Source organism: Lissotriton helveticus, chromosome 1_1, assembly GCF_964261635.1.
Source record: "Lissotriton helveticus chromosome 1_1, aLisHel1.1, whole genome shotgun sequence".
In the NCBI taxonomy this organism is placed as follows: Eukaryota; Metazoa; Chordata; class Amphibia; order Caudata; family Salamandridae; genus Lissotriton; species Lissotriton helveticus.
Genome location: NC_136057.1, coordinates 527,628,496 through 527,654,103, shown reverse-complemented (window position 1 = coordinate 527,654,103; position 25,608 = coordinate 527,628,496). Strand labels below are relative to the sequence as shown.

The 25,608-nt window shown below is 40.8% G+C and overlaps 1 protein-coding gene across 2 annotated transcripts in view; it reads right to left on the bottom strand.

Moving 5' to 3' along the window:
• The window catches only part of CD9 (CD9 molecule), a 202,411-nt gene that overhangs the window by 49,173 nt on the left and 127,630 nt on the right, over positions 1-25,608 (bottom strand). For both annotated transcript variants that reach the window (XM_078673990.1, XM_078673991.1), the window contains exons 4-5: positions 22,113-22,187; positions 20,045-20,155 (exon numbers count right to left, since the gene is read on the bottom strand). In XM_078673990.1, the coding sequence (XP_078530116.1) occupies positions 20,045-20,155; positions 22,113-22,187 (186 nt within the window). The remainder of the gene's footprint in view (positions 1-20,044; positions 20,156-22,112; positions 22,188-25,608) is intronic.

The window sequence follows — 25,608 nt, the reverse complement described above, 5'->3', positions numbered from 1 at the left end:
ATTACTGCTTCCTTTTACTGAACAAATAGTAGCCACTTCCTCATAGGCACACAGTTCTACATCACACTCTGCCCCCACGAAGAACTGCCTGATTGAATTGGTCCCACTTTAAGGGTTGGTATGGAAGCGAAACTTCACCATGAAAACCTTCTCTTCCAAATCCATCCAGTGCAGTGTCCAGAAGCAGACACCAACTAAAGACTTTTTAGGACAGACTAGATGAAGAATTGACTTTACATCATGTTATCAAACTTTCAGCCGGATTCAAGCAATAATTATTTTGTTGAGGAAGAACGCCACTTTTTGGTCTGGCTACAGTCAGCATTAGCCTTTTGCTAGACCTTCCGTTACCAACGTTTTTTAAAATATGTATAGAGAGGTCTTTGAATTTACCACATAGGGGTACTTATAAACATATAAACACTGCGCATTTAAGTCTCTATGACATCTGTGTATTACAATGCTGTGTAATTGTTTTTTACTAGCCTTTTTGAAATTATTTGGTAATGATCAGGAACTGTTAATGGCACGTGTTAATGTCTACTCTTTCATACTTCTGGGTAAACAAATAAGTGGTGCCAAACCTAAATAAGTATATTAACATTCAATAAATGTTTAATAAAGTCCAAAATCGTGCTCTTTGCCAGGGCCGGTTTTCTGCCGATTTTGTTACAGGGACGATTTAGCAGCTATGCTGCAAAAACTGCCCTAAATCGAGCCTGTATCAAAAACTGCCCCCAAGGGCCCAAAACCGGCCCCCACGCGTGCAGCGCACCGGGGGATTGCCCGTGCCCGCTACGGCCAGTCCGGGCCTGACTCTTTCCTATTTCTGCAGGTTCCATTTCCACACTCAATTTAATGCAGGAAATGCAAGGGTAATCGGGACGGGTTTTTTTAAAGGCACAAAGGAGTAATTGCCAATTCTGGTCAAAACAATTCATTGACCTCCGTGCACAAATTTGGTGCAGTAGAGTGCATAAGAACACAATGGCTATATCCAGGTTATGCCACATGAGATCTAGGGTGGGACATCAGAATAATAGGTCTTATGGATTAATGGTGACAAAAATTACAGTTTAAAGTGATTGTTCTGTCAACACTGGGACCCCCAAAAGCGATTAAGAAGAGGTCTTTGTCAGGAGAAGATACAAGACATTTCTGTAGCAACCATTAAGCAATTAATGAAAACAAGTAGCACTCTTGGTCCCTCCAAATGGTAAACAACAAAGAATTGTCTTGAAGCGAGCACCCAATGGGAGTGAACTCCTGTCAAAACCACAACCATTTGCGTCTCTAGGGCCACTTTAACACACGCAACGGTCATGTGGCAGCAAAATGCACTGGAAATATTCAAAGGGCAAATGGTGGCTTCAATGGCAACATGCTTATTGTGGTAGTAGTATACAATATATCGAACCTAAATGTAGGCTGAAAGTATATGTGCTGCAACGTTGCATGTGATGACTAAATGATGTAATGCATATTGCCTTGCAGACATTTTCTTACAGTACAGGCTGTGGGAGGAGACCATCTTGGGTGGAGTCTTTGCCTATTCAAGGAGCCCGGCTCTGCGACTTATGCTCATTATTTTGAAAGCATCCATGCAAGTGAAGCGCGTCCCGTACTCTCGCCTGAGAGACAGAAGCAGTAAAGAACAGAGCACTTTCTGCTGAAAGGTATGCAGTGGATTACAGAGATTGTACAGATTGCAACGGTACGAGCATCGTTGCCCTTTTTTCCCCTTTGGAGATTCTTGGCTTTAAAGACTCATGTAATTAGTGCATTCATTTAATCAAGTACACTGAACTAATGTGTTGGGTTAGGGCCAGGTGTGTGATTATTTGGGATTAGGATTATATAAATGCACTAAGAATTAAGTAAAAGGGAAACCAGCACATAACAGTTTCCTGAGAACAATCAGACATAGAATAATAATTTCGGGACCTTGTAGTGGATTGCCAGAAAATGTACAGTGAAACTTCAGAGGGAATAGAGACTACTAAATCACCCTGAATAAAATGAATGCTGAGCAAAAACCCAACTCAAATCTTTGGAAGGGTTTTCATTTATTCCTAGCAGGGCGTTGAAACCACTGCTAATATCAAAGAACAATCATTTAAAATCAAAGAAGCAAATAATGCGGTACGTACTGCATTCCCAAAACATTTTCAGCTAGGCATGTGATGATGGTTTCTACTACAAAAGGGCATGTAGACTAACTATTTTCTAGTCTTCACTTTTTCTTACTGCAGTCCTATCTTGAGTATAGATACTTCATAGAACAGAATCCAAATAAACTGAGTATTAATCTTGCAAGTGTTTATTAATATAATAAGTAATTTTAAGATAAGGAGGCTTGGAGAGGTCGGGAACGATTCAACTCATTTAGAGATAGTCTTTTTTTCCAAAGCATTCTGGCCAGCTTTCCTCTTTCTTCACCTGGCCACTCGAATAATTGTGCCAAAACAGTACTCCGATTTGATGGTGCCTGGAAGTAGATTTATTGAGGCGTAGTTCAATTCCGGAGACACCGGCAGCCATTGAAAAGTCTCTGCAGTTAACTATCACATCAGAAACACAGCGCCCATTTGGAGAAAATATTAGTTTTTGAAGTATATGGGCACTAGACATTAACAGACCCCATACGTTTTTGTGATACTGTTTTTTGCATTTAATCGGTTCCAGTAAAATATGTTGACTGTTCATCTTGCTACAAGCCAACACCCATGGTAGGCTAATGACAGTTCCAGGTTATCAACTAATAGATGGCTAATCTCCAGTAGAAGGTCGCAACAACAAAAAAAAAAAAAAGAAAAAAAGAAGAAAAAAAAGCATACCCTCAGGATGAGTAATCATAAAAAAAAACCTGCTTTCCTTTTAAAATAAAACACCCGAAGTGGAAACGAAAATGGAAAATGGAAAATACACAGAGTACGAAAAAGTCCAACAGCTAATCGTGACTGGAAGGGTCCGCGAAATCCCTAGAATCGGAGTTTAATCTAGTGTGTGAGAGACATGCCCCCTCAATATTTAACCTTTAGCCAGGAGACGGGGGAGATGGGGGTCGAATCATGTCTGGAAAAGATGAAGTGCCCTAATAAGAGTGTGGCAGGAGAAGAGCGGAAGCCCCCTGGAGAGGAACTGCACTAAGGGACCGCAGATATAGTCAAAGCCTGTCCTCGCTTCAGTCAGGATATCAGTCATATGTTCCATTGTAAGGGCCTGCCAGAGAGGAGAGTGACATTGAAAAATGGATGGGCTTCGGGTTTCTTCCATGCTTCACTAAGGTCATCTTGGCCACTCCCAGACAGAGCCAAAGTATAGAGCGATCACCCACTGTCCGGCATTTTAAGGAAGGGTCACGTAGACCCAGAAGGACACACTCCGGACTAACAGGAATTAGATAGCCCAATATCTACTGTAATGTGCAAGAGGATTTCTTTCCAAAAGGACTGAATGGGGGTGGGGGGGCAGTCCCACAGAAATGTGGTAAAAATCTCCTAACATCCCGCATCCCCTCTGGCAAGTATCTGTCACATTCCGAAATATTTGGTGTAATTTCTCTGGGTAAAGATACCAATTTTAAAGGAGCTTCTAGTGCACCTCCTTCAAACCCACGGAGTGGTTATATTCGGAGATATCTTGATAGAGCATGTGCCACTGTTTGTCCTCTATGAGATCCCCAGCGCAATTTCCCAGAAGAATATATGACGGGGGTAGAAAAGCGGTTGGTAGACAGCAGAAGTGCAGAAAGAAAAGAGTTACAACCCCGGTTCACACCGTTATTCCTTAAAAAGCATTCAATAGGGAATAGTTCCCTGGTAGGTGCGTTTCAGATACGAGACTGTACTACCCAAGGTTTCAACTGAATATAGTGACAAATTCCAGAGGTCTGTCAGGATATCCCATCCATGGAATAAGTCAGATTGTGATACAGCTTCCAGCCTGCCAGTTATCAAAGGGCCCAGAGGGAAGTGCCGGAGGAAAGTCAGTGTTATAATGGATAGGAGTATATGGAGAGGTGAAGGACGTCCGACAGTGCTGTTTAACAACAGAGTCCCATACTTTTAGCATGGTGGCGGTGCTTAGGTAGGCATTCCGTGGGCGGTCTTGCTTAGGCTTCTATTTGAACATCCCAAATCGTCCGTCCCACTTCCGCCCTATTTATGTGGAGCCAGTGTTTATCTGAGGCTCGAAAGCACCATTCAGATATCACTAAGCTGTGTCGTCCTTTAGTAAAGTAGCAGGACTGACAATGCCATACCTCCAGATTCCTTTGGAAGAGTCAATCTGTAGGGTATTCTAGCCCTACGACCCCGCCAAATGCACACAGGCTGCAGAGCAAAACTCCCAAGTAACTTCAATGGGAAGTCCTTGAAACAAGTAAAGAATGCATGTAAGGACTGACATTTCAATCATACTTACTCGCCCTATCCAAGTAAGGTACATTGGAGCCCATCGCCTGATATAATTTGCCCTAAAAAAAGGAAGTTTGCTATACACAAATCCTCTACTCTAGGGGTAATTTAAAAAAATGTTTATAATATACAAATTCAGGATATACACTGGGATACACAATTTTCACAAGAGATGTATAGCATTGTGGAATCGAAATGCAGAGAATCAGGACAGCAGTGATACTAGTACAGATTACATCCGGCATGGCCATCCCTAAGAGTGTTCCATATTAAATACTCACACATAGTACGGGGAGGGGGGTCGTCTATCCCCCCCTCCATTTCCAACCCATAGTACCTCAACCAGGGACTCCAGATCTTAGTGAATTTATTCGGGCACCCTCTCGCCCTTCACGTCACCTTTTCTGCGACCATGTAGAGGTCCAAGCTCGTCCTCCACTCATTGATTGTAGGGAGTTTCAGGCATTACGTATATACCAGCTAGATTTTGTTAAAACAGGATTGTGATATTTTTGAAAATCCCCTCAGGACCCATTTATAACATAAGTGCTCTTTTCCCTTCTAATAGGTATACAACGTCTCTGCAAGCGGTCTCACGCAGACAGCGATCGTTTATCGATACTTTGGGCCTAACTTAGAGTACCATACGAAATTTAAGAGGTGAGATGCACCCTCAGTCTAACAAGTTGTTTATTGAGCTAACAAACATATGGCCAGATAGCTTATGTTTCGTGTATGTTGCCCCTCTCTAGGCATCTGCAACTAGGCACGTTTTTAAGAATAAACAACCTTGTGAGGACATCTAAATACCTCCATATGTAAGTAGCTGGTGGCTACCTTCCAAATGCCACTCACCGCTCCTAGCAGATAAACTCCATAGTCACATCCTTCTTGTTGGATATGTGACTCTCTCATAATTATCTCTCCACAGTTGTTGCCTCGTTAGAAGAGTCCACGTTTACTTTGTCCACCTTCAGAGATACCGTAACACTCATACCCATGTATGCATCTCTGACAAGTATCTTGATTGTCTAACTACCGGGTTAAGATAATAGCACATTTCTTTAGGTATAAACTTCTTTGCACTTGTTGGATTTCTCTCCTTCCTTTTCTTCTGGTATTCTTCCGGTATCTACACTAATTCTTTATTCAAAAGACGACAGCATAGCAGTGCATAGTCCTCCAAATGAATGAAAGCTTACTAACCGCAAGCCTCACTTGTCAACTTTAAGCACACCGATTTAGCCATAATGTTTGAGACAGTTTCGCTTGGATGCCATGGATGAGGCACAAATATTTATTGAGTTAATTTGTTTACAGATGAGAATATCCCCCAGTTTTCATATGTATATGTATATGTATGTCGGCCCTGAAGAAGGTGATATAAATAATCTGTTGTTCACCGAAACGTACGTAGGCCACATACATCTGAGAACCTTACCTGAGAAGAGCATAAGATATCAAGACTCAAAGCAAAATACAATCTATGGAACATCAAGTTATCAAATTGCTGATGTAAACTATTGCTAGTATCCCTAGTATCTCAGATGTATTGTCTCTATCTGCTGTTTTAGCTTTTCTGCACAGCATGAGAGTGAGTATGCAAGAGTATATGTGATGGTGAGAAAGCTAGGAATGAATGTTGTTCTCTAGTGAAAATGTTGTTTGGTCTCTTTAGCTAATGAGTCAGAGGTGTATGGTTGTTCTTAGAAATGTCAAAATGTCCGAGCTTTCACTTCCACAGATTGGTGAATCATTGCCAACTCGTCTTTGATCTGACCAATATATTCCTTTTCATGCTTAAATCTTAATTGCCTCACCAATAGGGAGCCTATTTTGCTGCTGCGTTCATTAGAGGGTTTCTTTAAATGTCGGAGCCACGGGCAGGCTATCTCCAAAGGCAAGGGGGTAGCTTTGAATAAAGTTTGACTACAGGCGTCCCTTCCTCAGTTTGAGCTCATGTGGCCAGGGTTTTGGCTTATTACATATCTTACATAAACTTTACCAATTGAGTGGGTATGTGTATGTAGTTTTTTTACCACTAATCTAAATCAGAGTGCACTCAATTTTGAGGTTTTTTCGACAGGAGTGGTGTCCGGGTGCATTTCTTGGATCTGAAGAAAAGCATTGGAGTAGCGCTTAAAACATGTAGACCACAGAATTTCATGTACATATTATGTAATTTTCAAACGTCTCCCCATTTTTTAACCATAACGGATAGAGTCAAGAATAAATTGTTATCGTACTAAGTATTTTTAATGTCCCTACTATAAAGAGCCCCCCACTCCTATGTGTTTCTCCATCCTTCAAGTATATGATCAAAGGGATCCCACATACCAGTTCATCGTAGAAAGCCCTGTTCCAGAGCGGAATGGGAAGAACCCAATGATAAAGCATGACAAAGGGGAAACCCTGTTGGGTGAGGGTTATTTAAAGAAAACTGTTTTCTACTGAACATAAGAAGTGGAAAGATGGTCACATTTGACAAATCGCTTTTGTTATTACATTACTTATAGGAGGTGGAGTGCCCTTTTTTTTTTTTACCTCTAGCTCCCTCATTCTTTGGCAGACGAAGTTAGACCCTTGACATTCCATGTCAAGTATTTAAGAGCCATAGGAATAGATTATAAAAGCTCCCTTGAGAGAGCAAAGCTCGCCGGATGCTGAATAGGGAATATGGTAAGTTCACAATGTTTCACCTCCCTCAACACCTCCTCCAACAACCCCCGGTACCTCCTTCCACGCACAATAGGCACTTTTCCTACCATGCAATGAACAGAACATAAAAACATAGAACCATACAAATTGGAGCATGTGGTTCCTCCAACAAATTGTCGGATCATCTAAGCTAAGGTCAGCAGGAAGTGGACATTAACCCGCCAGGGCATCCCGCAGAGTGAGCGAACATAACATGTTCCTGAATGCAAAAGAAATTAATCATAATCGGGAACAACCTTGATAATCAGAATAGGAAATTACATTTAGTGGACTATCACTAAGAGACTAGCATGAATCATCATCTGTTCGTGCGACAGCCACAATAAAAGCAAGCAAATGTTTGAGGGTAGAAGCGGACATGAGCAATAACCATAGAGTCCAAACATCTACTGTGTAGAAAATGGATCAGCTGTGAGAGACTCAGTCCCCCTCATTTATTATTAAGCCTGCCCTTCTCTGGGTAGGCCAGGCTCTTGTAGTACGGTGCTTACTGGATTCTGCATATAGATTCCTTGTGACTAGCCATTGCTTGCAATGTTTCTCCAGCAACTCCCAACAGGGCAGCTGCTTCTGCAAACTCTGAAGTGACATAGTTTGTTGTTAAGTTCAAAGGCAATACCAAAAGGAAAGGTCTATTGATATTTAATGTGTCTAGGCTTCAATGTTTCAGTGATGGGGCAGAACTGCAATCTGTGAGCCAAGGTAGCCGGGGTGATACACTGAACAGGGAGCATGTTGCACCTTGAAATTCAATAGTGCTGAGTTTCCTGACCCTCTGGAGGACTAGTTTTCTGGTCCTGAAGGAACTGGATTTAGCGAGAATGTCTCTGGGTCATTTCTTCTCTCCATGGGATCAGAGGCCCACTCGGGGAGCCTGCTCCAGTTGCACCTCGGATGGTCATCTCCCAAAATATTCGGAAACATTCCAACCGTAAATTCCTCTAGGTCTGGGCCTTCACTGCCCTTCTCCAGGCCTCTCGCTCATATCATCGCCACAGGAGGAGTTTTCCAAATCCTCACATTTACGGAGAGCAGACTGCAGGTGAGACTGAAGAAGTTCCACCCCCGCTTCTAAAGGATGCATTCTTTGTTCCAAGTCCTGAAACACTGTCTCCAGATCCAGGGTGCAAGTACTAACAGAGTCTATATAAGACTGGAGGGTGATTAACTGGTAGTTAACTTAAGTTTTAAAAGATTTGAAAGAGGCGTTCATATCTGCATAGAGTTCTTCCCTTAACTCTTTTTTGAAATCTCACAGAGAGGAGGAGTTCCTCCTTAGTCAGTGCCATAGAGCCTTCCTGAGGGGGGTAACACTCCCCACACTCGTTTCTGCTGGTTGTAAACAGCTCAACGCTATTAGGTTGGATCTTCTTATGCCACACAGATGCTGGTGAGTATCATGTAGCAATAGTGTGCAAAGCAGGCAGTGACTCACAATATTGAGCTATAGTTAAATCTGAAATCAAATTTCAGGTGTGGGTGGGCATATCTGCATGAGCAGATATGCCCCTACAGTATTAGGGTATATTCCTTTGTATTGTAAATGCTAGGCAAGCAAGCCATTGGGAGTACATGGGCTGGGAACTGGACAACATGAGTTCCACAGCACTGTGTTGGCTTCACTGAGCACAGGAGTGTTTGGTACCAAACTACTCCATTCAATAAACCCATAGTGATGCCAGTGTGGGATTTATTGTAACGGGTACTCACAGGGCATGTCAGATGTGCCACCTGAAAATGTACCAATGCTGGTGTGGTCACTAACTGGCTTTAGGCAGCCTGCCACACACAGACATGTTTCTGGAATCCTGGGTGGAGAGCCGCTGCTCTCTGGGACCAGAAACAATGCACAACCTGGACAGCGGTTTCACACCTCCTCCCCCAAGATGGGCCAGTGGTCGAAGGGTAAGCTTCAAAGGCCTGCACCCTTCATAATGCGACACCCAGCCTCTCCTGCTAGCAGCAGTTGGAAGCCCCCTGTTTACACCCCCACTTGGGGAGACGACCTAGAAGAATAGAAGGGGTGCCCACATCTAAATTGATCTTCTGTTTGTTGGGTATATTTATTTTTACCCTTATGAATTTATCAATACGGTTTTCAAATTTTATGAGAGAGAAAAACACTGTACAAAAAATACACATTTATACATATATACACAACTACTTCACATTATACGTATATACATTTTATAGACAATCTTCTTCTATAAGGCGATTGTTTTTATCCACAAATAATTACTCTTTGCAAGATAAATGTCAAGAATGGGATAACCACAAAAAGAATAAGCAAAGAAATTGCTAAAAGGAAGATCAAAATCAAACTTTGAAAACTGAATCAAAGTAGCAATTAATGAAATCTTGTTGTCTTTCTCTTATGCCTGCCTGCCGACGTGTTTCGAATCCGGTGTTTACAATTGCCAGATTCTCTCATCAGGGCTCTTTCGTTGTGGGTACTCTTCATTCATGGACGGGCGGTCCCACGGGTCCACATCTTCTAGTAGTGCCGAAACAGTCCTCAACCTTTTGTGGGGACGGATCACCTTATTTCTTTTAGGCAAAACGTGTATGTAAAGACTTCGGTTCTTCGTATATCGCACTCGTCGCAATCTGACTCGCTCGTTATGAACGCGGGGTTTATAGTTGTTGTTGTAGTTGTTGTATACTTGGTGCTGCTTTGCGGCCACACTGTGCCTACTCTAACTGCCAAAGCTTGGCCCCTGCAACCGATCTACTTACCTACAATCAGTGTAGCTTCGAGTACCTCAGTCTCCATTAAACGCATTGGGTCGAACTCAGATTTGACCTCTGGACCAGTCAGCCCCTGTGCTGCTGGTGCAGTGTTGGGACTAACCTGACCCTTGCTCCTTGCTTACCTATGGGCCCAAAAACTGGAAATTTAAGTTGCGTTACACAGATAAGTACGCTTTATTCTCTTCTTCCATAGGATGAAATTGAACTGTTCAGAAATTGCACTAAGGGTACACTTTTGAAAGTGAAAAGTATTTTTACCTAAAAAGGTACTTACCCTATTGCGAAGATCTTGGTCTTAAAGTACAAACAAAGCCTATTTTTATAAAATTGGTGTGGATTCCTTTTTTGAGCTGTGAAAATGCACAATTACAAGTTAATTTTAAAAAAGCTTATGAAAACTGAATCGCTGAAACTAGCCAACATTGATTTCACAGAGAGAAATTATGCATGGTATGTGATTAATTCATACCAATCACTAAGTATTCAGCCGTATTTGAATGTTTTTTTCTCAGCGAAGTTCAAAAATATGTTTAAGGCTACGTATGGGATTAAACCAATCAAAGGAGGGCACGCAATCGTGGATTAAGCAGTGGACGGACTCGAATTGTAGACTTTGTGGTTGGCCACAGGAAACTCTAGTCCATATAGTGTGTGTGGTGCCCCAAGTTGATTAAGCTTCGACGTATAGTTTTGAGACCTTATTTCTTGGAGAGCGGGGTTAGATCTGATCGTCAGACATTAATCATATCTTTATCAGGTGAATCGATTCCGTTATGTCATTTGGTAAATATTTTATTGGCAGTGGCAAAAATTTTTGATACAATAAGGAAGATCTCCAGTATTTGGCATATAAGTTTTATCAGCTAATAATGTCATAAGGGTAATCAAGTGACATCCTAAACACAGGCGTGCCACTACGATTGTAAATTGACACTTTATATTTGACTTAATGTGATGGTTAGTGCAATAATTGCATATTAGCACTTTATAGCAAAATGACACACTTTACTATTGCTTTGATATGATGGTTCTGGCAATGAATGTACATTAGTACTTTGAAATGTAACTTGTGCATGAAATGTACATGAGAACATTTTTGGGGGTTCCAGATATTTTTGCATTTGTATAAGGAAATAGTATGCTTCTTCACTAAGTCACCTTTAAAATATAAAATATGCAATATCATTCTGTAATTATGATGTTATGTGAATGGATTCTATTTTATAAGTTTTAAAATTGTATATATCGGATAGTTGTTATATTATGTGCTGGGATGATGTTTTTGTAAATGAATTTTTAATGATTAATCTAGTTATTATGATTGCAATGATTTTAAGTAATCAAGCAATAAAGATTTATTCACACAGTGTGGATTCCTTTTTTGAGCTGTGGGTCAGTTATTGGTCATATGTGTGCAATAAATGTCTTAAACTCCTCCGTGCTAGGTGTAAAGATGCTCGCCCACACTACCACTAATCAAGCCCTGTACACTTTTGGGGAACCCCTGGACTCTGTAATGTATAACCTCAAAGTTGTATACGATATACATTGCCAGCTTCCTACAGCTTTGAAATGGGTGTGTATGTATATATATATATATATATATATATATATATATATATATATATATATACATATATATACACACAGACACACATATACACATTGATAAGCTCAATGCGAATCAAGTAAATCTGAAGTTTACTTCCCAAATAAGCAACTGTGAAGTGGAGTTCCTTGATGTTAAGGTGTATGTTGAGGCAGGGACTATCAACACTACACTATTTAGAAAAAAGACAGCAGGTAACTCCACTCTACATGCAACTAGTGCTCATCCACATCACCTCATAGAAAGTATACCATATGGGGAGTTGCTGAGAATGAAACGAATCTGTAGTACTGAGGTTATATATATATATATATATATATATATATATTACCTACTGGCGGTCGCCAGTAGGTATATATAGTTAGGATTTTTTCTCTATGGGTTTTTTGAAAATTCTATGTCTAATAACTTTGGCGTTTGTGGACGGAATTGGCTGAAATTTTCAGGAAAATGGCACATTTTGTTTCTGAGCAGCCCTTGAAAATTTGGGGGGGGTTCGTCAAGGGGGGGCCGAGAAAAAAGGGGGGTCCCAAAACGTGTTTTTAACATTGAGTTTTCCATAGGGCGGTTGGCCTCACTTTTAGCCCGAACGGCTGAATGGATTTGCACGAAACTTGGCAAAATTGTAGGGACTGGTAGCCCGATGTGCCTTTTGTAGGTCTCAATATATGTGCTCCAGTGGATTTTGAGAAATTAACGTTTAAAAAAAGATATATATCTGTAACAGCGGACCGGGCAGCGCTCTGGTTCGCGGACTTTTCGCGCAACGGAGCTTTGTGAAGCGAAGCGGATTGGTTCTCCGGCGTCTGTCAACATTCCAAACAGTCCGTAGCGGCCGCCATCTTGTCTCTCGGTAGGATCGAGAGACAAGAGGAGGTCAAAACAAAGGGGGAAATAACTATAAGGGGGCATAGTAGATCCTCGCTGACCCCCTAGGTTTGATGTGGAGGTTTTAAAAGGGCCCCGCAGGGCAAAAAAAAAAATAAAATAATAATAATCGAACGGCTGAATGGATTTGCACGAAACTTGGCAAAATATTAGGGACTGGTAGCCCGATGTGCCTTTGCTAGGTCTCAATATATGTGCTCCAGTGGATTTTGAGAAATTAACGTTCAAAAAAAGATATATATCTGTAACAGCGCTCCGCTTCGCGTACTTTTCGCGTTACGGAGCTTTGCGAAGCTGATTGGTTCTCCGGCGTCTGTCAACATTCCAAACAGTCCGTAGCGGCCGCCATCTTGTCCCTCGGTAGGATTGAGAGACAAGAGGAGGCCAAAGCGAAGGGGGAAATGACCATAAGGGGGCATAGTAGATCCTTCCTGACCTCTTAGGTTTGATGTACCATTTTGCCAAGTTTGGTGTAATTCCGTTCAGCCATTCAGGCTGTAGACGTATGTAAATGTCCTATGGAAAATTGCATGGGGAAAACACATTTGAAAGTGTTGAAATTTAGAACCAATTAAAATGTTACTTTGGTTTTGTATTTGTGTGTGATGAAAGTTAATTGGTTATGTATATATGTCAAATGAGAGGAAACCACAGCCATTTTGTGATACTACTGTCTGAGGTACATTTGTGAGGAATTTTTGGTGGTGAATTTCTGGTGTTTGATTTACACAGTACTAACACTTCTGCTACTTTTAAAAAGGTGAGTTGTTAATTTGTAAGGGGAACTATGTTGTACACTTGAAGATAATTTGAAAAATGTTTTCTGTTATTTATTTGCAGTCCTTCTGTTATACTAAATACTTGATAAAGTTAGTTTTATATTATGTATTACTAAAGACGATAAATGAAAGTGATTATTTTTTTCTGCAATTTACAGCAAGCAATTTCAAAATAAAATGGCTCACAATGAAGAGACCGTGGCAATTTCTTTTGAATTGTCCAACACATTGATTGAAATTGAGAGCACCAATAATGAAATATTGTCACAAGGAGGACATGACTTGTATGATTCCATTAGATTGATTGAAATGGACAGCACCAAGAATGAAATATTGTCACAAGGAGATGACTTGAATGATTCCACTACATTGATTGAAATTGAGAGCACCAATAATGAAATATTGTCACAAGGAGGAGATGGCTTGTATGATTCCATTAGATTGATTGAAATGGACAGCACCAATAATGAAATATTGTCACAAGGAGGAGATGACTTGAATGATTCCACTACATTGATTGAAATTGAGAGCACCAATAATGAAATATTGTCACGAGGAGATGACTTGAATGATTCCACTACATTGATTGAAATTGACAGCACCAATAATGAAATATTGTCACAAGGAGGAGATGACTTGAATGATTTTTTTGATCAATCTCTTGATGGCGAATTTATCGAGTGTTTGGAGACCATAGAGTTACAAGAATCATCATTGGAGACTTTTAATGAGGACATTGCTGATGAGGACATGTTACTAGTTCTTTCAAATTTAGAAAATTCTGAAGAATAAATTTATATTTAGAAATCAAAAATTGTTTGAGACATTATTCATTTTTATTTTTAATTTATGAGGTTGTAGCGAAGTGATTGTAGTATAAAATGAGACTTATAGTATAGAGTGCAACATTTTTATGTTACATGGTAAGTTTACTCATATTTACTTCCCTTCTGCCACTATATTATCTCCAATGTGTATTTGACATGTCTTCTTCATCTCCGGCCTCCTTTCTCTCACTGTGTGTCTCCGATGCATCTTATCGCTGGTATTTTGTGTAATTACAGAAGAGAGTAAAATAAAATAGTTCGGAACGTGAAAAGGGGGCAAAGTAGAGTACTCCTCACCCCCTAGGCCTTTTTAGGCGGTCCCAAAAGGATCAGTTTCTGCTTTCCTGAGAGATTATGGTATGAGTTCCATATACCACAATAACTTGCATTACAACATGCAAGATATCTATCTCCTATTACCAACTTTTGGAGATATTCGCGCTAAGCGCGAATATCTCCAAAAAGTAACACCTGCCCTGAGCAGTTCTTAGCCATGTTATCCAATGGGAGGTGGATAACATGGCTAAGAGCATTAGCTCGGTAATGCATGAATATCGCTGAGTTTTTAGCGATATTCATGCATTGCGGCCGTTTATTATCGCATTTGCGATAAACCTTGATAATAGTAAGGTTTATCTTCGATAATTTCTGACGATGCTTAGTGGTAAAAAATTGGTTGGTAAGCATCGTTAGCGATAAATATCACTTAACTTTGGTAATATGCCACAACGTCTGTTAACGTTCGATTCGAAGGAAATGAGGAAGTGTTGAAAAACATTGTCTGCGCCATCTTGCCTTTTTTGAAATGCCACACTTTTGTCGTGCACGGCAGCCATTTTAGATGTCTTGACCAGACCCACTCTCTGCACGCTGTCGATTCGTAGCATGGCTCCTCACCCACGCAAGCATCTTCCCTAGGCACTGGTCACCACCGCTCTCTGTCTTATGCATGGGCAATAAACCTCCCCCCATCTGCGCTGCTCTTCCCTGAGAATCACACTCTGTGCCCGCCCGACACCTCCCTTTCGCCCTATTCACTACCGCACCCTCTGACACTCCTCTTTCTCTGTGTCCGATTGTCCAGGCTATCAGCTAGCCCTGCAGATGTAGTTTATGGCCCCAGCTGTAAAGAATCACCCCTCTTCAAAGGAGTTATAGTAGATCAAGGCCCACACTCGATGAGATCCGTCACACCACACGTGTTCCTACTATCTGAAAACCATCCTGTATTGTGATTGGGGAGGGGACCGAGCCTGAAGCGGAAGATTCCAGGAATGACTCTTTGTACATCAAAGTTTTTACAATTATGTGTCACATTAAAAATATATAGCACTCCAACAAAGTAGTAGGAATATAAAACTTTAATAACATATAAATATATACAACAAAACAAAAACAGTAAAAACATTTAAACAACGAAGAGACCGTGGCAATTTCTTTTTAATTATCCAATAGATCTATTGAAATTGACAGCACCAATAATGAAATATTCTTGTCAGTAGCGGTCTGTTGTGCGAATAGTTCCAAGGCAGCAGAACGCGCTGAAATCTAGATGGCACGAAAGTGATGTCTAGTAAGTTGCCGCCCAGCAAAAAACGGCGTGGGGCGCCGCGGGGGTGAGTGAGTCCAGTAGGCACCACAGCTATTCTTACCGGCATTGCAGAATTACTGCTGGGGACAATGCCTGTGCTGTAGCAGGGTCACAGCAGAAACAAAAAGGATTCTGTTGAAGATGTTGTTGGTTTTCAATTTGAAAACAGTTCTGGTGTCAACTGCTATGCTAATGTAGTGGTTAATGTTTTGTTTTCTCTAGAAAATGTAAAAGAGGGGGAGGCAGTCCAAAGTTCCGTTAAAAGGGCAAAGGAAAGGATCGGTGGTTTGAACTATCAGTCAAACAGGGGAGGGGGTGCAATAATTTTTCCTACCGGGTCACACTGTGCTTTCACCGGAAGTGAGGTCTGCAGGATTCTAGTAATTCAAAGTGAGGCTGGCGCCAGCATGGGAGCGCCGACGTCCCGCGGATACAGTTTCGTCACTCCACGGGCGATCATGGCAGTCATTCCCCATCGGGGGTCGGAGACTCCCGCGGCTCCTCTAGAATCTTCAAGGTCGTGGAGGACTACGGTGGTGGAGTCAACCAGTGACCGGGCCATTTCTTTATGTTGGGCCCGCTCTTGCCAGGTCGACCGCCATTTTGAGAGTTCGCCAGCTACCGGCGATCGCGGGGTCACATGAGCGGACGGGCTCCACCCTGCCGGGCGAGACGTTGCAGCATGGCCACAGTGGAAGAACCCTTTTCCGGGCGCCTGGAGCGCTGAGGGTGCAGCTGGGAAGCCTCCACCTGGGGAGGCGGGAGAGGCCTGTTCGCACCGTCTCTCCCTCCCAGTGCACCCCACGGCGTCTCGCTTGAGATTTGTTATGGCCGGACCAGGCGATGAGGACGAGGGGGGGGTCGGAGGCATGTGCAAGACATCCCCCCCCAGTGTTGTCGCAGCCATTATAAAAGAAAGAAGTGTCCCGTCCGTCTTCGGGCCGGGCTTCCGGTGGATGTCGGCCGGACGCCCCTGGCTCTGGCCCCATGAACGGGTTTCTTGGTTTATCGGCTGCAGCCGGATCCCGTCGGCCTCGGCCCCCCGACCGTTGGTGGTCGGACCGGAAGAGCATGTGGCGGGACTACCTGCAACTCTCAAGGGCCACCGCGGCCGGACTGGGAGAGAGAGGGGAGGGTCGAGGAGACATTCCCCCCCCCTGCAACTGTTCAGCGTTGTAAAGGCAATCCCCTGGCCGGGTCCCGCTGGCCTCGGCCTCTCCTTCGGCTACACCCTACGTTAGGATCTCCTGGCCGAGGCGTGGCAGCAGGACCTGCCTTATATGGGCTGCTCCCGGCTGGGCGTAGCCGGAACCCTGCCCCACCTTGGAAGTTTCCAGAGTGGGGGTGGATGTTCTACTGACTTGCATTTTCCCTAGTCTATCGATTTTTTTGGCGTGGCAGGCGGTGGGACAGCGAGGGGTGATTTGGTTTCTCTTACTGTTTTTCTGGTCTCTCACCACTGGCATATTTTAACGTTTTCTTGTTTCTAGGACATTAATAGGTTTTATCATTACGTTATGTTATCGTTTCTTTGTTCGTTGTTTAATAAAAGTTCATGTTCATCAGTGGCCTACTGATTTTCGTTTTCCTATTTTTTTCTTTCCAGGTTGTTTCATGGTAAAGTTTCTGTTAACAGGATACAGTGATCACTTCGTTATTATTGCATATGTCCTTTTCACTAGGGGTGCTCTCTGGTCGGGCCAGATGACGTATCTCTAGTAAATGGTCCGGGTGAAAAAGGTGCATCAATCAGTGGGGAGTAGATAGGCATGACAGATTACAACGGGGGAGAACGGTCCGCATTACGTACCCTTTCACTACTTGCAAAGATTTTCCTACGTTTATTTGCAAACAGGGAATACCTCCAAAAAGAACTAATTCCCAAACAGTCAATGTTCGGACAATCAATCAATCAATGAGGAATGAAATAGGTACGACGTGTTAAAGGCTTGCGTTACCTACCCTTCACTATCTGCAAAGGGAGATAGAATATTCCTATTCTTCCTCGTTTGCAGGTAGAGAAGATCCTTAAGAGAATTAACTTCGAACAATTCAATGCTCGATTGAAACAATCAACAAGGGGTACTGTGAACACAAATGAACGCCGCTTATATACATACGCATTGCTATTTTCAACAGGTTGTTCCTAATGTTTCTATTTTAGCGAGGTCAAAAGAGATCCCATTAGTGGCCTACTGATTTTGCTCGATTCCTTTTGTTTTTTTACACGATTTTTCGCTATCTGCAAAGACTAAACAGAGTATTGCGACTCTGTGCTGGTTTGTAAATAGAGAATGAACCAAAGAGAACAATCAATCAAATGGAGAGAGAAGCAGGCACGACGGATTACAAAGGGGGAAAGGGCTGCGTTAACTACCCTTCACTATCTGCAAAGAGAGAGTACTCCTAATAGAAATGAGGGGTGGGGGGCAGCAATCAAAGCAGATCAGTGTGCATAAACACGAAAAAAAAAATTCTTACCACGTACTTGACATTCGACAGCTTATGATATTTGCTATTAAAAAACCATTGAAATTCACTGAAAAAACCATAGGTTATAGACCATATATAGTTAGGAATTAGCATTTACAAAACCTTGAAAATTCACTGAAAAAACCATAGGTTATAGACCATATATAGTTAGGAATTAGCATTTACAAAACCTTGAAAATTCACTGAAAAAAACCATAGGTTATAGACCATATATAGTTAGGAATTAGCATTTAAAAAACCTTATTTTACTCACACAAAACCATTGAAATTCCATATATAGTTAGTTGCACTAACTATATATCGCGCACCCGCAATCCACTGCTGATGATGTCACATATTACATCATTCATGACATGGTCAGTGACATCACTGATGACATCACTGATGACATCTCAAATGACATCACTGATGACATCTCATTTGACATCAATGACCACATCACTGATGATATCATTCATGTGACAATACAATGCATCTCCTCACACTTTAATATAACCTCTGTTACACCCAGTGTTAAATACAGAGTATAATTTTTGAAACCATTGACACACCAATACTAGTTACTACATACGCACTCAGTGATTCCTATGTTTACACACACATTCACTCATTTACCCATACAATCATTCATACATACAATCACTCATCTTTACAACACTATCATATGCACTCATACACCTATACAGACTCTCACACTCTGTCACTCATCCATGGAGTTACTCACACACCTAGTCAGTCCTGTAAAGAATCAATCACACTTCCATTTTCTAATCTATACAGTTAAACATAGAGCACCTTACATTTTGAAACATATACTAACACATAATTACTCTCTTATACAATCATTGATACAAGTACACATTGATCTGCACAGAGTCACACACCTCCCAGCCAGCCACACACACACTCAGTCTCCCATACAAATACTTGGGCAATCAATCAATAACCCATATAGTTACTCATATAGCTACTGATCAACACATGCAGCAGTTTACAGAACAACAGACATAATGATGCACAAATTAAGACAGTTTAGTCACTAACCCATGCACTCAGTGAGACACATTTAATCACTCACTCATACAGTCAGTCACGCACCTACTAAATCCTTCATCCAGACACTTCTACATCTACTCATTCTTCAATATGTAAAACATATTTAAACTTTACAGAAACACACAGTCACTGGATGATGTCATCAGTGATGTCATCAGTGATGTCATTTGAGATGTCATCAGTGATGTCATCAGTGATGTCACTGACCATGTCATGAATGATGTAATATGTGACATCATCAGCAGTGGATTGCGGGTGCGCGATATATAGTTAGTGCAACTAACTATATATGGAATTTCAATGGTTTTGTGTGAGTAAAATAAGGTTTTTTAAATGCTAATTCCTAACTATATATGGTCTATAACCTATGGTTTTTTCAGTGAATTTTCAAGGTTTTGTAAATGCTAATTCCTAACTATATATGGTCTATAACCTATGGTTTTTTCAGTGAATTTTCAAGGTTTTGTAAATGCTAATTCCTAACTATATATGGTCTATAACCTATGGTTTTTTCAGTGAATATATATATATATATATATATATATATTCCTCTCAACTTCCTGCAGTCAGGCAAGCACGTCGGCGACGAAGGAGACTGATCACCAGGTGCAGAAATTATGTTATTTTATTTCACCACAGACAACAGCTACGCGTTCGGGTACATACACACATACTTGTTCCCTCTCAGTTTAATATCCGATCGCTGGAGTTTAAGATGTCTTCTGATGACCCTTGATTTGTTGCGACTACAGCAATAACCCTTTAGAGTGGAAAGGAATACTCACCTTCAGCTACTAGGTTACTAAAAATCACTCACAATCCTCATGTTAACACTCCAACACCCTGGACCCCAATCCGTAACAAAAGGAATTCAAATAGATTTTGGTAAAAAATAATGGTTTTAAAATACTTACTGCAAACTGCACTCCTCTCAGTGTCTCCTTCAGAGGATTGTCTTTCATGTCTTTCGATTTCATGTACTCAGTATAGGTTTCAGTATAGAAGCTCTGTACTTCTTTTATGATCTACAAATTAAAGTACACATATTTAAGTCATTTAATCAACTTCAAAACTACATGAAATTTTAGAATAAAGCATAAAATAAACAATCGTGTATTACAGCGGGCGGCACTGTTTTGTGAGAAGGCTTCCACTAAGAAATACACTTGCCTGCAATTTTACAGGATATATTTCAGTCTTGTCTGTTAATTTATCACAAACTATTCACATTCTATTCAAATAAGCCAAAGCAACAACTTTTACTTCTATTATTTATTGTTGGGTCTGATGAAGATCAAAGTGTTTTCTCGAATCCGGTTTTGGCTTCAAATGACAAGCCTCTACAGCAGTGTGAACCACAAAAAGCTTTGGGGCACAGACTGCAAATTAAACTACTGCTTCCTACTTCTACAAATTGCAGTTAGTATTAGTAGAAGATAAATGGATTCCATTCATTACGAAGGATGACATAACAGAGCTATGGGTTTCACAGTGATTCTGTCAAAGTATTTGATAGGTGGGACTTTTTTTATAGAGCTTTACAGAGAAGCCACCAGTGAGGAGCTCACTATTCAGATCTGTGTTTGAATTTTAAGTCAATAAAATAAATGGAAGACTGCGGATGTGGCAAGTAGCAAACAGGCATTGGCAAGGCCAATAAGTCTGACTTGAATTTTGATCCGTTTTTGGTCCAACACTAAGGTAAAGCCCCAGGTCAACAGCGGCAAAAGGTTGTAGGACTTCACAAGAAATGCCTTTACAACACATTGCCTTTACCACAAAATGGTAATTATACATCAGGTAAGTGAATATATATTCATACACACATACATACCATTACCAATTCAGTCCATCCGCAGTGCGCGCTTTCCACAGCTGCTGCCGACAAAGGATGGATAACGCTGCACTCTTGAAAGGAAAGTTTCTTTTCAATTCAGTCGGTACAAATATCACCATATCATCACCAAACTTTCCTTTCAAGAGTGCAGCGTTATTCATAAAGAGCTGGAATATATCTATATATCTCACACACATACATACACGCATATATGTATTCCTCTAGCAACTCCTAAACTCGCCCACCCCTAAACCACCACCTACCACTCAATACTCCTAGCCACCACTAAACCCTAAAAATACTTTTACCACCCATATCCCTTGCCCACTCCAAACTCTAAAAAAAGCCCTTACATACATATATATGCACTTTTAAAGAAGATTACGAACAAAAAATATTTGGATAATGATTTCTTCCCCATATGCATTAATTACATGTTGGGTGCTATTCTCTTAAGGAGACTGTTGCGGTGTATTGGGATGCAAACTGATACTGAAGATAAGTGCATTTATACCTAACATAATTACTATTTTTGAGTGCTTAACCATTTTTTATATATCTGCACACACACACACACACACACACACACACACACCCCTACATATATACATATATACTTCCCATTATGTTGTTAGGTCATGTGAGGTAAAGAGCTGATTAGTAAAGGCCTTGCGTGGTAAAAGACGAGTGGTAAAGGCAGTTTCCTGTAGCAAAAGACTCTGAAGATAATGAAGGTAGTATTACCGGAGGAGAGTCTCAGAATCAAACTCTATAGGGAGTGAGCCAAGCTGCACCTCAAATCACTTAATGTGTTCCAGATCAGTTGAGGTTTATAGGCCTGGGGTACCTACACCCTCTGTGTTCGTGCAGAGGAATTAAGATTAATCTAGAAGAGAAGATGCTCTGACATACACGTAGATGCAGTATCATAGCACATAGTAAATCGTTAAAACAAGGCACTTTACAGTCTCAACTAACTGGAAAACTAGCCCGTTTGCAAACAGTAGCTTAATATAGACATTTAAAACTAATAATGCTTCTTTGCCTCTAGCACTAGGGATAAAAAAAACTTTGCATTTTCTATGTGCGCTATGCAGCACAGTCAAATACCAAATTATAGGCAAATATGTTATTGGAAAACCCACCTTGTCTTTATTTGCAAATCCCCAAATGCCAGCTGCAATTTCAATGGCAAAAATAACCAAGAGGAAGGCAAAAAACTGGAAGAAAAAATATTAGAACACGTCAACTTTACGATAGAATCAGACATATCAGAAATTGTACAAGCTGGAAATAAATCAAGTGAATGGGAACCTGGCCAATAATTAAACTTTTTTTTCTACAATACAACTTCAGAATTCTGCAACAACGCTCCTTTCCCGGTTGCTCAAAATGTCTAACCTGTAACTGTAGCGACATAAGTGTCCTATAACATTAAACAATAAATGTGATACTTCAACACCTAAAAGTTTCAGTACAGTTGCACAATCAGAGTTGTCTCAACAAGACCTACATCGCTGTCAGGTACACATTTCGTTCATGGGGACAGTTTTTGCTAGACAGGACTATACAATAACCACACAGAAATGTATTTACCAAAAATACCTGTCATGGCTCAAGTGACATCACACACTTTGACCCTACGATAACATCACCAGAAGTGACCGGTTACCTTCGAGCCTTAAGAAATTACAAGAAGTAATGTTACAGGACAAATTAATGTTAAGCCTCAACAGGAAGGGACATGTTCTTTGGAAAATTAGCAACTTTTACCAATGAATATAAATTTCTTGATGATTACTAAGAAACGTTGAGGTATTTAGTAGAGATTTCGGATACAGGACAGCTATGAGTCATAACCAAGCACTTTTTGTGAATGGGAGTCTGGTAAATGTGTAGAAGAGGAAATATAATGTGAAATACATTCTTTGAGAATGACACGACGAGTCTATAACTGTATTAGAATGTGGTATAAGGATATAAACTGCTGGATATAGCGCTTCATACTGCACTGGTGCCTTTTCCAAGTGTTGTAAATAAAGGTATAACTCCCTGGTCTGCATATGCATTTCAATATATTGAATTAGGTTTTATTTCGCCATGTCCACAAGTGTACAACGCAGATATGTAAAATCGTGCAAAACTTACTGGTGAAAACAGATTGCACATGAGCTTGATCTCTTGACTTTCCCAACTTTGCTAAATTGTATTAAACCCTAACCACAAATGAATCGGAATTTTAGTTTCTGTAATAAGCACAAGTTAGTCTCTCCTTGTGCAAGCTTCCTACTTAAGCAGAAGTCCGTGCATTAGGCAACAAACATTTACATTGCAGCCTAAAGACTACCACTGAGATCGTTTTATGTGGCATTTTTTTTAAGATCCCTCTCTATTACCTTTACAGCAGCTTCTTCCAAGGGTCAGCCAACAATCCTTTGACAAAGTCTTGTCTCAAATTTGTATTTTAAGTCATTGTTTAAGTGTAAAAAAGATGAAAGCGACCAAAGGCGTCCCATCCGGGCGGATTATCAATGCATCTTCCGGTCTCAGGTTGGATTTTTATCAGGAATCCAATTCCTGCAGTGCACTCATGAATCCCTCCGCTGCTCAAGCCCCCCCCCCCCCCCCCCCCAGTCCACCATCACCAGTGACAAGCCCTGTTATCTAGGTGTGTGATGATTCACGCTTTCATTTTCATAGAGTATTTCTCTATAAAAAGTTTGCATGTCACATTTACGTACTTTGTTCCCCCACACAAGTTGGGGATTTTAAAGGTACCCTGGTTGTGGATTAGTGGAGGAAATCTAGAAAATAGTACACATAGCAAAAATAATTTTGAGGGGAAAATGGTCTTGTAGAAAGTTATGTAAGAAAGAAAACGAAAGTGTAAAAAAATGGCCAATTGTGTTTTTTTGTTTTAAGTGACATTCCACTTTTCCTTGCTTGTGGTTAAAAAAAAAAAAAGCTACCAGTATTTGCATTTTTCTAAGTGGCATTTTTTTTTGTGGTTTAAACTTACGTGACACATTGGTGAAGCCGAAAAGCTGACATTTTTTAAAAACTAAACAACTTAGTTCAACAGGCGTCATTTATGTAGACTGCTCATGGTTTTTCAGAGAAACTAATTGTTGGAAGAAAAAAAAACTATCAAAAAAAAGAAATTTGATTTTGCCATATTTTCATCTGTAATTTTTGCATCTGATCGCTGGGATTGGTTGCCCAAAAACAAGCGATACCTAAAGCCAACAAATGAGCTGCAACATGTGATTTTTCATTGTGTACTGACTATGCTTCAATTCATATAGTAACATCTAATGAATTAAAAATGTATGAAAACCATCCATGCAGGTCTAAAGTACTGAGCTTAGGAATAGTTATTTGTACAATTCTGAATTTGGGAATGCCCACACTATCTTATGATTCAGGAGGTATTTTGCAAAAGGTGTTCCAACTGGGCAAAATTTAGAAGCTAAAAAAATTGATACAAATCCAAATGTTCTACAGTTCTTGGTTTCCATAGTTCTCCCAATAAAAATAGGTTCACCACACGAGTCAGGTACTATCACCTGCAACAGGAAAGGCCCCTAAGATCATAAAGACCAATTGCCTAGTTCTTCTACGATTTCAAATGTTGATTGACCAATTATTTCAGGAAGAGCTGAAGTGTTTTTCACTTTGATGACCCTGCCACATGCACACTGTACACCCAAAAGAATAGAAAACACAACAAGATGGATGGAGTGCTGAAACATTTCAACCACCTCACCCCCAATCACAGATCTGGGTCGAATCTATCGTTCTTTTGCTCACTATGCCACCCCAGTTTGGACCAAACCATATGCAAATCAGTCTTGACCCTGTTCGATATGGAACAGCCCAGCCCGAACTACCAGGCTAGGCCCTCCCTGGTTGGATATATGCCCAGATCTCGGTACTGGGGTTAATGTCAAACATTGTTCAACATTCAGTCCATCAATCGTTCTTTTTGCACACAATAGAATTAACACATAAAGGAAGTCCACATTCTCATACTAGGTTAGCCCAGATGTTGCTGTAGGAAATTAAGGGATCTTAAATGAGCTTCTAATGAATGGAAGTTCACAGTGGAATATTCCTGACCTGCTGCAGGTGCTATCAGATCAACACATTATCACATTTTAAATGTGGAAATGGATAAAAGAAAGGGTATCCAAAAAGCTGATTGGCTCAAACATGACCAAGTACTACAATTAAAGACCGAAAAGAAATATTTCAGTCATATTGCTTCACAGAGAGGACGTTAAGCCCCTTCATTCTTTCTGTAAACTGTGCAGATTGCTTTTTGGTTTTCGCTTCTGATATTCAACTCATCCAGGGTGGAATTGTTGTTTTTCTTTACAGTGCCAATCGTTTTTTCTCAAATCTCCAATTGACATGTAGTTTTACTTGCTTTTCTTTAAATGCGGTCTTTCAGCTTGTCGCCCACTAGGCAGTTCTTGGCCATTGGACTGGTTGTCACAGATTTTAAGCAGAATCTGCTCTCATAAGTACTACAGTAGGTCTTGTACTCTATCTTGCGCTCCTTTTTTTCTCTTCCTCCTCGTTCTTTCTGTCACTAGCATTCCTGAGAAGGCAGTTACAACTCACATTTCTGGTTTTGCA